General features: G+C 43.1%; 1 protein-coding gene across 1 annotated transcript in view; it reads right to left on the bottom strand.

Annotated features, from left to right (window-relative positions):
* The window catches only part of KIT (KIT proto-oncogene, receptor tyrosine kinase), a 54,530-nt gene extending 41,727 nt beyond the window's left edge, over positions 1–12,803 (bottom strand). Inside the window, exon 1 of the mRNA XM_027885542.1 lies at positions 12,719–12,803. Coding sequence (XP_027741343.1) covers positions 12,719–12,788 — 70 coding nt within the window. The 5' untranslated portion in view covers positions 12,789–12,803. The remainder of the gene's footprint in view (positions 1–12,718) is intronic.
* Between the last annotated feature and the right edge of the window lie 986 nt (positions 12,804–13,789).

Genomic DNA, 13,789 nt, shown 5'->3' with positions numbered 1-13,789 from the left:
TACCAGCCTCTCTGTCAAGCCTATGGGACTGGCAGCGCCCTGACAACAGGTTCATTGCTGCTCAGGGAGAGCAAATCCTTCGCCCTGCCTCCCCCAGGGCTGGGACACATTGTAAGGGCAAGGCAGCCCCCCCTGAGCTTCTGCCTTTTCCCCTTGCAGTTGTCCATAACCCTCACAGTCATCATCATGTAAGCTGTGCAAACACTCCACAACGAAAACAATGACCCGGCTGTGACCTGATCCTGACCATGATTTCTAAAGCAGTTAACGTTTTTCTATGATAAACGCACAGAGGAGCTAAACTTCAAGTGACAAAATGTCCACGACTTTTGTGTAAGATTGTGGGGATTAGATACAATTGGAGAGTGCCTAGGCATTCTGAGCACTGGGTTCATTTCAAAGGCTATCACACAGACCTCACTCACCGCGGTTTCTCATCTACAACAACATAAGAGAGCAGAAACAAGAGATATGCGTTATCAGTTAAAGTAGTGGCACTGTTGTAGATGCAGTGGTCTGGGGATATCAGCAAGACATGGCTTGCAGGGAGGTAATATTCCCTTTCAGCATACCCAACACTGCTGGAAAAAATGAACATATTTTCAGACACTCAAGTCCCCTGCAAGTCCAAAAGAGCAGAAGGAAAAGCTTCTCTTTTACGTGAGTTCAGAGGTCCTAGCCAAAAGCCTGCTCATTTATCTCTATAGTATTTATATACAAGTCTAATTGAAGACTATTGCCTTTCCAATTCTGCCTCTTATTTGTAAAAGCCACTAAGACACTTGACATATGCTATGATGGACATGAATGTAAAATGCTTTCAATTGTATTTTCTTTGTCCAAGCCCCAAGGAAAAAAATGAAGTCAAATCTGCATGTTAATTGCAGTGAAACAACTTGAATTTAGTCTGATGTATAAAATCTCCTAGATTTTTCAAAGCAGAGATGCTATCGTATGCTTACTTGTTTTGTTCCACTTCACTAAACAGACTCTCTCCCTTATGCTAGATGAAAAGTTTAGCAATGGCAAATGTCAATTTTAAATGATTTGATCTGAAAGCTACATCAGATCCCATTTCAGCCAGGCTGCGGGGGAAAAGGTGGATAGCAGTACAGGCTCTTACTTTGCAAAAGAAACCATCCATGCCAACACCCATGCCAGTGTCTTCCTCAAAGACATAGTCCAGAAAAGACCCAAGACAGGATTGTCCCTACAAGGGTCACAGACTCTCAGCATATATGAATGACACAAAACCTTGCTGACAAAATGCTGACCGTCTCCTCTGCCACAGCTTCATTTCAGAGACTGAAAAATAACTGTCACCAAACACATATTTAAGGGTCTAAGCTGATTATGCTTCCCTGCAGAACCAAGCAGTTTGTTTCTAACCCACCTAACAGGGCTTGGTGCTGTCTGCTGACCAACAGACTCTTCAGTGCTGTCTTTCCCAAGCAGAAACACCAAGCTCATGAGCTTGTGCTTATTCTGAGGTTTTGGATTCTCAATGCCTACATGTTACTAGGCAGAAAACCAGGAGAGAGCATTAATGGGGGCTTTGATTTTTAACCAGCTGCATGACGGCAACCCCTGTCTTCTCAACCAGCCTTGCCTGCCCCCTCACCCTGAAAGGAAAGGGGCAGAGAAAGGGCACTGTGCAGGGCAGAAGGCAGGAGCTTGCCAGCCCAGCACTCAAAGGCGCAGCCAAGCTCACTTCATCTGCAAGCAGCATCAAGGCAAAACAGGGATCTCCCAACACAAAGAGCGAGTGTAGAACCAGCCAGCTGATTCCAATCCATGGCAAACCTGAGAAAGGAAGTGGCAGGAGGCTAGAACAATGGTTGTCTTTATCATCTGTGGAGGCTTGAGGGTGGAGAACCAGAGGCAGACAGACTATGGCTGTGGCTGTGAGACATCCCCTTTTGCAGTGATGCCCTACAGCAAGCTTTCAGCTCCCCAGTTTGGCATTGCTTCTACATGGACCTCCCTCAAGAAACAATTCATGGCCTGGGAGGGCACTTCACAGAACAAGTAAAAGGCACTTGGTGCTTACCCCTTGCAGAGAAAGCTCAGGCGACTGAGCTGACACCCAGCTACACCTGAAGAGAGGTTATGCAGCCCTCTGAATGAGGTATGGTGAATCAGAAAGAGCCAGCATCAGAGACAGGTGGCAAGAAGACAAATCCAGCCAGCTCTCCAGCCCCCGCACATCCCACTCTCCAAGAGAGACATTCACAGGATCTTCAGGCAGGATAAGCAGGGGCACCTGGGCTGATCCTTTGCCTGTGGGTAGCAGCCAGTAGATCCTCCTGCAGGGGGTCTTGCCACAGCAATTAGCGATGGAGCTAGGAATACTTTGCTTCTGTACTTTGGAAGCAGGCTTAGCAGAGCAGATTCTGCACATGACCTCCAAAACCACGTGAGAGCTGCCCTATCCATGCAAGTGCAATACTCGGTCAAGGCTGGGGGCTGGGGGAAAGCAACTGCACCTTCCAGAGATGCACCTTCCTCTTTACCACTCGTTTTGTCTTCCCTTGCTGGGATGAGGAAACTCCAGCAATGGAAACAGGCTACCATTCCTGCCTGCTCAGCAGCTTGCCCTTTCTGACAGATATTCCTCACTCTGCTAATAGAGGAATTTGTCAAAAGTAGACATGTAACAGAATATAATTCTACTTTAGCACAATACTAAATAGCCACAGCAGGATCAAACACTATCCTTCTTTCCAAGGCTGAGTATGATACCTTCCTGAATCCTCTTTTTCTCAGAAGTCATGGGGCTTTTTCTGTTGTTTTGAGGCTTGTTTTTTGAAGGAGCACCATATGCACCACAGCAGTTCAGTTTCTTATTTTGAAGTCATGAGCTACAACCTGTTCTATATGATTAATTAATTTTATTACACCACACTGATGCAATGTGGTCTCTCATACCTAAACTTCCCACTACAGAAGGAATCTACAGGCAGTGTACTAATGAAAAAAAACCAAACCCAAAGCATGTCTGACCCATGTTTTTCTTAAACTTGAATGGCATATGCTTGAAACAAATACCTGATAATTCTTATTCAAAGAGAAATACAGGACAGCTAAATATGTATGTATGTACACCCAGAAGTAGGACTTGCAAAAAAAAAAAAAAAAAAAAAAAAAAAAAAAAAAAAAAAAAAAAAAAAAAAAAAAAAAAAAAAAAAAAGAGCAATTGTTTTCCACAACACTTGTCAATATTGAGATTTATACATTTAGACTGATCTCTACTCCTACTGAATTACTGCCTTCCTTTAATTTCCAAAATTACTTATTAACCAGCTGTTCCCACAGTTAGTTTTGTCAGCTGCTAGACACATAAATAAACAAATTATAACTAAGTGTGGAGAATGATTAGAAGGAATGAAAAAGCACACTAATGCACAGTGTATTCATATTCAGCTATCATGCACCCCATCTATTCCTTGAACAGCTCTTTCTTCTCACTTCTCTTTCCTGACATTTCCATTAAAAGGTGCAGTATCTTTCAACTTCCATTTTGAACGAATGTTCCTTGTAATGAGCAACGCGAGCTCAAAAGCATGTTTTCTGAAAAGCAGTGAAAGGTAGTTTTAATGAAGAGAAATGAGAAAACTGGAGAACAGTCAATCGTTTTGCAATCTGAATTAATGCCTATTTGGAAAAAGCTCAACTGAGGAAGGAGATGTAAGACTTCTGGCAAGGCAAATTCTAATTATTTCAAGTCTTGGCAGCATTTTTATCAAATAGTAGCAATTTCATTAAAAGGTGCACTGGTAATCATCTACATAAGGCCTCCAGAGGGGAAAATATACCAATAATTGCATAATTATGTTATCATTGCTTCTATGACGGACCACATTAAATACCACAAAGAGGAGCACTGCTTTTCACTTTCTCTAGATATTTAGTTCAGTACATTTTCCTAGAAGATTACAGAATAAACATCACTTCCAGATTAACAAACACAGAATTTGCCAAATTTTGTAGAAAAGACACAGCTATTTTATATGTTCATAATACTTTGTATTCTCTTTCCACTGAAAAAAACTGACAGATTATTGAAAAAAATGTTGGGTTTAGTAATAAGATGCAGTATTTATACAGTTGCATTACTGAAATACAAGTCATTGCATCACATGTCATACAGCCACATGTCACATGGGTCCATTTAGAAAGCAGGTTTTAGAATATTTCCATATTTTCCCATATAAATCAAGTGTATCTATCCAGAGATTTTCAATAAGCCTGCAATACGTTAGATTTTCTTTGTCTAACTAATGCACAAGCTTTCCTACTAACTAAGATGTTGGTAAAAAATTCCTGTAAAAGTGTTGTTTTACAGACAATACCAAATCAAATGAACAGTTTTTTAATGAGGTACCCAGTATCAGAGAAGCATCTTTGAACATGCATTCTGAAACTGTGACTAGGACATCTTCTGGAGGAATCTTTGGCACGTTCTTCAAAACCTCCTTGGGTGAAAAATCTCACCTCAGACATCACACTAACACCCAGAAACATCTGTCACTGATTTTGTCTTAGAAATGTCTTAAATACCGAGACTTGCATACATTTCTGACGATCCATTTCATTTCCCCAGTCTTCTGGCAAGGAGATACAGAACTCAGCTATTGAACTTCATCTCCAACGTCAGCAGAATTCCCACTTGTGGTTTTTGCTTTTAAACTGCATTTTAGTTTCTATTATTTCTTTCTTACAAGCCCTATCACAAACTGCATATACATGGCATACATATAGCTTGCTGCATATTGAAAAGTGGTCCTCCCTCCTATTTCAGGAGAGATACGCAGAGGACTGGGTGCAGCTGGGTGCAGCCTGAGTACCTGCCTAAGCGGGGAATCCCATTTCAGCATTGCTTCTGAATGTATCTAGATTATGGAAGGATATACAGAAATACAGGGTTTACTTCTGCTCCTTCCATTTGACCTCTTTTATTGTGCTGCATACCTCAAATCCTAGGGATGATAATATTAGCACTACTGCAAAGTCAGCAATTTTATGTATAATACCTGGAAGTTAGACATGCTGCGGAATAGGAAACTTCAACAGCTTGTGTTACAATGAACACTATTGGGACAAAGCTTTTCTTTTGTAGAAGATAACATAATTTCTTTTCAAAGTGAAAAAGTTATGCTCATCCAGGCACAAAAATCACTTCCATGTCATACAAAATAGCAAACAAAGTGGCAGCAAAAGTAGAGAATCCGTCAGTCACTGAGCAGCAGAAAATGAATGCCTCAGTATCAGGTCCTAGTGCAGAACTGCATGTAAATCCTACAAACAGAACCACTTCAGGTAAAAACACATTATTAAACCACATATTTAATTTACTATCACGTTAAAAGTAAAAATATGACATTTTTATAATGCGCATTTTTCTTTTAAAAGGGAAAAATATTCAACAGTGATTTTGAAAATATAATTACATATTACATATAATTAAATATTATATATTTAAACTTACAGCTCCTCTAATCATTAAAAAAAAATTAAAGAAAAAAATTAATCAAGTTATACACTTGCTGCCAACATTTTGAAGATAATCAAACTACTGGATTCATGGCATTCAGTCACTGAGCACCTATAAGGAGGTTGTGCTGCAGTGATAAACCATCCTTTCACATCTGGAGTTTCCTAGCAGGTGCAGAGAAAATATTTTCTTTATTTCAGTTCATTCAGTTCCACTCAATTAAGCAACTAGACCACTCAAAGAGGAGCTACTGATCAGGAGTCAAAAAAACCCTATGAATGTTTCTTTCCATTACCGCTTTAAGAATAAAAAGAGGATGCGATGGACTAGTTCTAAAATTTTTGTAGCACAGTGATTCAAAACCACTAGTTTTGACTACAGATAGGCCTTTCAGACTTTAATTCTTTATTTCAAAACATTTCTCAATGAGTTTTTTCTTCTGAATTGGCTGGCTTCTATGTGGTGCTATTTATCTAACGGAAGAACATTTCAGAATTCTTTTTTTCTTCATTGTAATCGATGTGTATCATCAGTAAAAATCAATTATCTAATACTAGAAATGTCAATACTTTCTATTTTCATACTAAAACATACACATGAAGAATCAGAGCAAGTATATATATAACAAGCTACATAATTGCTTAAATACAGGCACAACGATTAATCAAAGTGTAGCGTTAACTGCAAAGGCTATATTTAATTAAAACTATCTCAATGGTAATAAAGGAGGTTAAACCTTTCTTTGCAAAATGATTAAGTACAAATGCAAAACAGTTAAAATGAGGCTTACTGTTGGCTGATTTAAATCATGATTAAAATCAGATTTACAATGCTTTGAATCAAATTGGAGCATGTAGTATGGAGGAGGTAACTTTTATTGAAGTGATAACACTATATGTCTCATCTGCAGTCGGATTTCAATTTTACACATTGTATCTGGAGGAAAGGAAAACAAGCGGGAGAGGACTAAGAAGAAGAGGAGGAGGAGGAGTTACAAAAGATAAACCTTTTCTAGCCTTTTTTTTTAGTGTATCACAGAAAAGAAAAGTCAAAGGTGTTATATTGTCAATGTGTAAAATATTATTATAAATAGCACGGTGATCAGAAGTTCATTCCATCCAGTAGATGGGGGGGAAAAAAGGATGCACTTAAGCAACCAGCAAGGGAGATAAGGTTACGTATTGGAAGAAGTTTTTGCCCTTTAACAACTATGTGCTGGAAAAAACATTTGGTAGACTCTGCACCATAAGTCTGCCTTACAGTAGGTTAGACAAAGTCTTCATGCTCCGTTTGACTACAGGGAAGAGCAGAGGACAGACCACATCTCTGCAGGTCTCCTCCAGCCTTAATCCTACAGTTCTGTGGGAGCTTCACAAGATTTGCAGTGTCTCTTAGAAACCTGGCTGCGGGAGGCAGGTGAATGAATGATAAAGTTAGATTTCATTCAGCAAAGAGTGAAGTTTCCAGTCCTGAGGGCTGTGGACAAAACCTTTGACATGTGACATCACTGCTGCCATTAAGTCCTGAACAAAAAAACAATTAAGAGAGCCAAGAGGAAGTTTTAAATCTTGTGATACCCTTCAGCAGGAATATAGTCAGTTCTGAACAATCAAGGAATGTGACCACCCAAAACATTTCTATTACACAGCTCACTGGGATGTTTCCTCCCCCTTCAAACCATGCAGGCTATGAATGACAGGTTATAACCAACAAGCTTGCTTTCTTTTTCCTGTGTGACTTTTGCACAGAGCCTTTCTGTAAAAGAAGTCCACTCCATGTCATAGAATCATAGAATGGTTTGGCTTGGAAGGGATCTTAAAGATCATCTAGTTCCAACCCTTTGCTGTGGGCAAAAACACCTATTAGACTACATTACCCAAAGCCCCATCCAGCCTGGCCTTGAACATTTCCAGTGATAGGGCATCCACAATTTCTCTGTGTATCCTGCTCCTGAGTCTCACCACCCTCACAGTGAAGACTTTCTTCATAACATCTAATCTCCCCCCTTTCAGTTTAAAGCCCTTCCCTTCCCCATCATATCACTACATGCCCTTGTAAAAAGTCCCCCTCCAGCTTTCCTGTAGGGGCCCCTTTTGGTAGTGGAAGCCTTCTCTTATCCAGGCTGAAAAACCCCAACTCCCTCAGCCTGTCTTCACAGGAGAGGTGCTCCAGCTCTCTGATCCCTCATGAGGAATATGTTCACCCAGTATAAGCAGAGGAACACAGCTTAAAACAATTACTGATGGGAAAAGAAAGGAGATGTAGGACTAACCTGGCATTTGCCAGGCTCCCAAATAACATGTAAGAGATGCATCTCTCTGATTTCCACATTTCCCTGCCAGTTTTCATCTCTTACTAACTTAAATCAGACTATGCATTCTCTTTATCACTTAGATTTACAACCATCAGTTCCTAGTTGACCAGAGAATTCTTTTCCGTATCAAATATTAATGAATGTGTTATGTGATTACAGATTCAACTGTCAAGCTGGCATTTAACATTATAGATATTTAATGCAGTCAGCACACCCCTCACGCTCCTCACCCCCAGTGACAAAAAACCCTGTAGCTCATGTTACTCAGTGATGTCTCAGTTTAATTTCCAGGATCCAAATGGAGCATCCCAGGAGTTGCATAGCATAGTAGTAACATTAGAAACTTTTCTGTTATTTACATGCCTGTTTGCTGTTAAAGCCAAGAGATGTGCTAAAAAAAAAAAAAAAATCCTTTGCAACACGAACAATATCATTAAAAATCCATTAAATCTGAAAACTTACGTTTTCAGAATAAATCAATATAATCCCCAAGAGTAAATCCACTGAGAGAATAACATTTACTGTGCTTTCTAATTGGTATACCCTAGAAAATAGGAGTCACATTCTCCCTTCAAACACAGATGTTTACACTCTCCTTACGCTTCTATCAGTAACGGCAGCAATCTTGGCCAGTGGACAAACAATACACTTCAGTTGTCATTAGGTTTGGCAACCAGCCAAGAAGAGTGCTAACACACGTAAAATTACATTCATTTATGACTGTTTGTAGGATTCATTGTCAAAGAGGGTCCTCTTGGAAAAAACCCTTCTGGTTTCCTAAAAGTCACTGAAAAAAACAAGTACAATACTTCTGCAGTAAAATAATACAGAAGAATATTAGTAATTTTAAAATTCCTTTTATTTCATGGTCTAATCATTTCTATGTGCATTATCTTCAGATTTTTTTAATAAATGTGTAAAAGATGTAACACACTAAAATCCAGCATGAAATCCACCACTTTTACTAGATGCCTTTACCATCAGCTCTTTTCTTCTGCCTAAGGTTACAATGAGCATCTTAAGCCCTGTTATGGCTGAAAAGTCTCAACTAGGGAAGATGAGTTTCTAAAGGGCAGAAACATCAGCAAGTTGTTTCTTGTGCAGGGGAGCAGTCAGAAAGACATCCAGAAATTTTAAAAAACCAAAGTTTTACACTTAAAAGTGAGAGAGTGCTTACAGTAAATGTAATGCATTAGGATATCAGACCTCATTTCCTCTAGCCATTCTCTGAACAGCTGAAAGAGACTTAAGGAAATGAGTCAAAATCCTGGAAGATGTTTGTACTAGATGAAAAAGAAAACAACATCTGTAAAATCATGTGTCACAACCATAGAGCAAGACAATGCGCAACACTTGATCTCTGCAAAGGCATTCATTTTTGTGGACAGAGAAAAAAAGCTGAGAAGTGGCTTAACCTGACTCCTACAAAACTGATGAGATTATATCAGTCATTGTGTATTGTGGATAAACATGTATGTTGTTGAAACTCTTTGATGCTGTGTCATTCTCTTCTTATCCAGAATTTGTTATTCCTTACCTTCAGAATACACCAGGGTGTTTACTGTTCAGTCTAGAAAGCAGCTTTCCTTCAAACTACAAATTCCTAGTATTTGGTATTTAGTTTGACATCTCCAGATATGCGTTAAAAATCTTTCTGATAGCTCGCACAATCCAAATTATAGTTCAGACAGAAATCAAAAGACTACAGATGTATCATTAGAGTCTCTCAGAACAGACCAAAGAGCTAAAAAAACAAGTTACACTACAAGAACCTCCTACTGACTTGAATATGACTCAGATCTTCCTCCCAAGACCTGTCCTAGCTTGTGTTTACATGTGCTAAAGACATATCCCTTCCAATTCCACCTGTGCCCTTGTGCAGCATATCCCTTCTGGAGGAGACACAGGATCCTGTGATTAATTCAGGCACCTGCAAAGAAGCATTACTGTTTGGACAATCAGTGATGGATTTCTGGGAGAGCTGAAGCAGGATGGAAAACCCACGGAGAGCCAGTAAAACTTAACAGTACTACAGCTGCAGTCATCTGTTGACAAGAGGCTCTCTCTGGCAAAATAAGCACATGGAAATGCCTCCAGTCTCTATGAATGGTATTTAAACAGGATGCAAATGGGAGTCTCACTTCTCGCCAAATTTGTCACATTCTTTATTATAAAGCCTGAACAAAAATCACTTACGCACTTGCTGGCAGAGGGTTCCCAGTTGTAACGCAGGAAAAAGAGTTGAATACTGAGCAATCTTTGACATTTCCATTCTGCTCCTGGCAGTGGCCTTGGGCCACATTTATGTACAGGAGAATCTGCACTGCCATGAGGGAGGGTAGAAAAGGAGGAGGAGAGAGCAGAAATGGAAACAAGGGAGTAGGGAGCGCAGGATACTCAGATGGCTTGAGGAGGGTCAAGGCAATGACTGAGTGACAGCAATCAGAATCCTCATCAGATTCAATCTTGCTCCTTCAAGTCTCCTCTCTCATGGCTGACAGGTAGCAGGAAGCATCATGAAAACAGACATTCTTCCCTCTGGGCACAGGGAGAGTCTCCTATTACTCCATAGCTGACTGAAAAAAAAAAAAAAGGGTTGCACTGATGGATGCTGAAAGGAACCATGTCCAGTCTTCCATGACAACAGGATGGAAATTCCAGAGACTCTGTAAGAGTACTGGGCAGTGGGGGACAGAGCAAGCCCTGAGGGAGGACAGAAGAGGCAGAGGAAAGATCACTCCAGAATACTGCATCAAAATGAGGATTAGGCAATCCACAAATGGAAGGAAGTGTGGAAGCCTATGTTAAGATGCAGGAAAATCAGAAAGTAGAAAGGGGCTATGGATAGAAGAAATGAATGGTTTACCCTTTGAGAAGCTATGTTAAGCTGTTTTCTACATCCTCCTTCCCTGTTTGCAACCAAAGGAAGAAGCTCTTGACCAAGAGCCAAAGAAAAATACTTAATATAAATTTGTATACTGATAAACAGGATAGGTCTCAATAGGGACTGTGGGAGATTATACTGGCCAAGTGTCTGCACTGAGGCAAACCCAAAAGTAAGCCAGGATCATGCCAGCTCCAGAGCAATCCAGAAAAGCAGATTAGCTCTGTCCTGCCTGTCACTTCTGATGTTCCCTAGGCAGCTGCAAGGATAGGAGCCATCACTCTGATACCTCCTCCAGCACCACAAAACTAGCCCGGAATACTCCTACATTTGTGTGATACACAGATGAGATGCATACATACCCAAAGACATTTGTTTTTTTGCAGCAGCAAGTAATTTCTGCCTACAACACAGGGTGTTTCCGTTTACACAAGTTTGTCTGATGTACCCCTGAGGTGAAGTCTCCCACAGGTCAAGGGTATGAATCCAGAACAACATGAAGGATCGTGACAAAGGTTCCCTCCTTATCTCTCCAGTACTCTGGAACTTGCATCTCTGTCTTCCAGGAGATGTTGCCAGTGTGACCTGTTCCCCAAGCTTTCTTTAAGGACAGTCTAACCATATGATGAAAAATAACCTTAAAGTGCAGGCAAGAAATAAATGAAGTAAAGAAAGTTGGTAGGTATCAATCATTTCAACATTTTTTTTAATTTCTGTCTAGGAATATCTCATTGGTAGGTGACTTTCCCATCCCTGTGGCCACAGCACTAGCATTTTGCAGCCCTATGGGGATGTTTCTAAATAGGACAGTCCAAAATTTCAGATACCACACTCTAGTTCAGATTATCAATAAACAAAAGGAAGTAAACACAAAAAGTTACCTTAAGAAAACTACAAACAAAAATATTCATAAATTAGTGAGTGACCCCCTCACATCCCTAAATAAACTGCTTACAAAAAGAAATGCAAATTGTCACTACAATTAGTTCCTGATGTTTTAATTGTATTTGCTCCCAGCAGCATGGGCAGAAGCTGGAGGAGCTCTCCCTGGCTTTCTCACACAGGGTGCTCTGCAAGGCTCCTCTCTACTGGTGGCAGCAGACGTTAGACCTAACGCTGCGCGCTGTGCATCGCTTCCTTGGATCCTCAGTTTCCTCTTAGTAAATAGCAAAATAACCTTTCACGTTATCCGCTTTCAGACTTATGTGCCCGGGACCAAATTCCTCCACGGGTCTAGCACCGATCTCCTTACAGCACCTTGCCCTGGACACTGCCAAACGCCTCGTAAGCATACAAACCAGGCAAGGAGCTGCACGGCGACTCCGAAAGCCATGTGCAAAGTTGCCCAGCGCTACAGCCAGATGCAGTATTTAAAAACCACTAGCCCTGTGCGCCACGGACGTGAGGTCAGGCAGGTAAACCCCTCTTTTTAGCAAGGAGGGGAAGGGAACCTCCGACACACCAAAGTTTTACCACCGGATGACCTCCCGAAGGCCTGAGCAGCACCGCTCACCCTCCCCTTCACCACGATAGTCCGTCAGTGCCAGAGCAGACCGGCTCCGATGCCGTGTCCCGCGGCAAGCGCCGCACCAAGGGGCGCACAGCCCATCAGCCCCCCGCGGAGGCTTCACCCCGCAGGGGCGCGATGGACACCTGACGGCGGAGGCTCGTTCCTGCCCATTGTTCAACGAGCACTTAGCCGCGGGGACATTTTGTACTGATCACCAGATAGTTTACTGTCAAAACAGCCCGGCGGAGGAGATGGGGCGGGGGAAGGGGGGTTGAGGGATCCCTGCCTGCCCCTCTCCCAGCCCCAGATACCCGCGCACGGCAAACAAAGGACTTTATTTTCCTCCGGCGGGGCGTCCCGCAAGAGCAGCGCGGCGCGATGCCGAACACACCGTGGGCTGCCGCTCGACCCCCGGTGCAAGGGGCCGCCAGCGCCGAAGTTTTCCCCGCCGCCGCCCGCGCCGGCCCCGGCCCCGGCCCCGCGGGGCTCCGCGCCCCCCGCGCCCGCGGCTCCCACCTGCGGGGAAGAGGCTCAGCAGCAGCAGCGCGGCGTGCGCCAGCTCCCGGACGAGGTTCGCGCCCTCCATGCCGCCGCCGCCTCCAGCACCACCACCACCACCCCCCGCTCCCGGTGCGGCTGCCGCTCGCACTGCCCGGCGCGCAGAGATGCCCGAGCCCCCGCGGGAGGGTGCCGAGTACAGCCGGTGCAGAGTAGAGCCGGCCCCGCCCCGCCGCCCGCCCCGCGCCCCCGCCCCGCACCGCGGGGATGGGCGCAGGTGAGCAGCTACCCCCGCCCCCCGGGGCCAGGCGAGCGCCCCGCTTTGCCTCGTTTGAGCACAGCATTGAGATCCCCAAACAAAATGATTTAAGAAAGGAAGACCCCAGTGGCCGCCACAGAGTGCTGTGGTGAGGGGGAGCTCGCCCTCCTCACGGGGCAGCATTCTGCAGCGCCGAGCCACCCGGAGGGGTCGGGGCCGTGGGGCTGGGTAAACCCAGCTGGCAGTGTGGTCCGGAGGAAGGTGGGGGGAAGGGGTCACGCTGAGCACGGGGCCTGGAAACGGAGGGAGCATCCCTTAAAGGGCAGGTACAAAGCCATTTGCCTAGCTCTAAAATCCTCAGATGATGTTAACACCCTAGAGATGTTAACAGCAGATTCCGTGGGCACCGAAGCTATCACTTCCAACCTGGCTCGCACCGCTGAGATCAGTTGAGCCCGCTCTGGGCTGCCACCTATTAAGGGTCAGAGCACCTAGAGTGAGACTTAAAACTATATGCTGTGACACAAAGGGAAAACTTGAAAGAACTGACTGATTTGATATGGAAAAGAGAAAGCTGACAGGGAACTTAAACATGGAAAAAGTTCTTACAAAAAAGAGTTGTGAGCAATTGTTTTTCATGTCCCTCAAGGGCAAGATAAAAAGTAATCCATTTAGTTCTCAGGAAAAAAATCACTTAAGTGTAAGGAAGGCACTTACAAAGAGAAAGGAGAATTTAGTCTACAAATGCATTGCGGAGAAGAGGTTGTGGAATCCCATAGAGGGAGTTTTTTAAGCACCAATGAGACGACTGACATGGAGGATCTGGGAGC

The sequence above is a fragment of the Empidonax traillii genome, unplaced genomic scaffold (genome assembly GCF_003031625.1).
Source record: "Empidonax traillii isolate 1590-97213 ecotype Southwest subspecies unplaced genomic scaffold, ASM303162v1 scaffold167:size2001844, whole genome shotgun sequence".
Lineage (NCBI taxonomy): Eukaryota > Metazoa > Chordata > Aves > Passeriformes > Tyrannidae > Empidonax > Empidonax traillii.
This window is presented reverse-complemented; position numbering and strand designations above follow the sequence as displayed.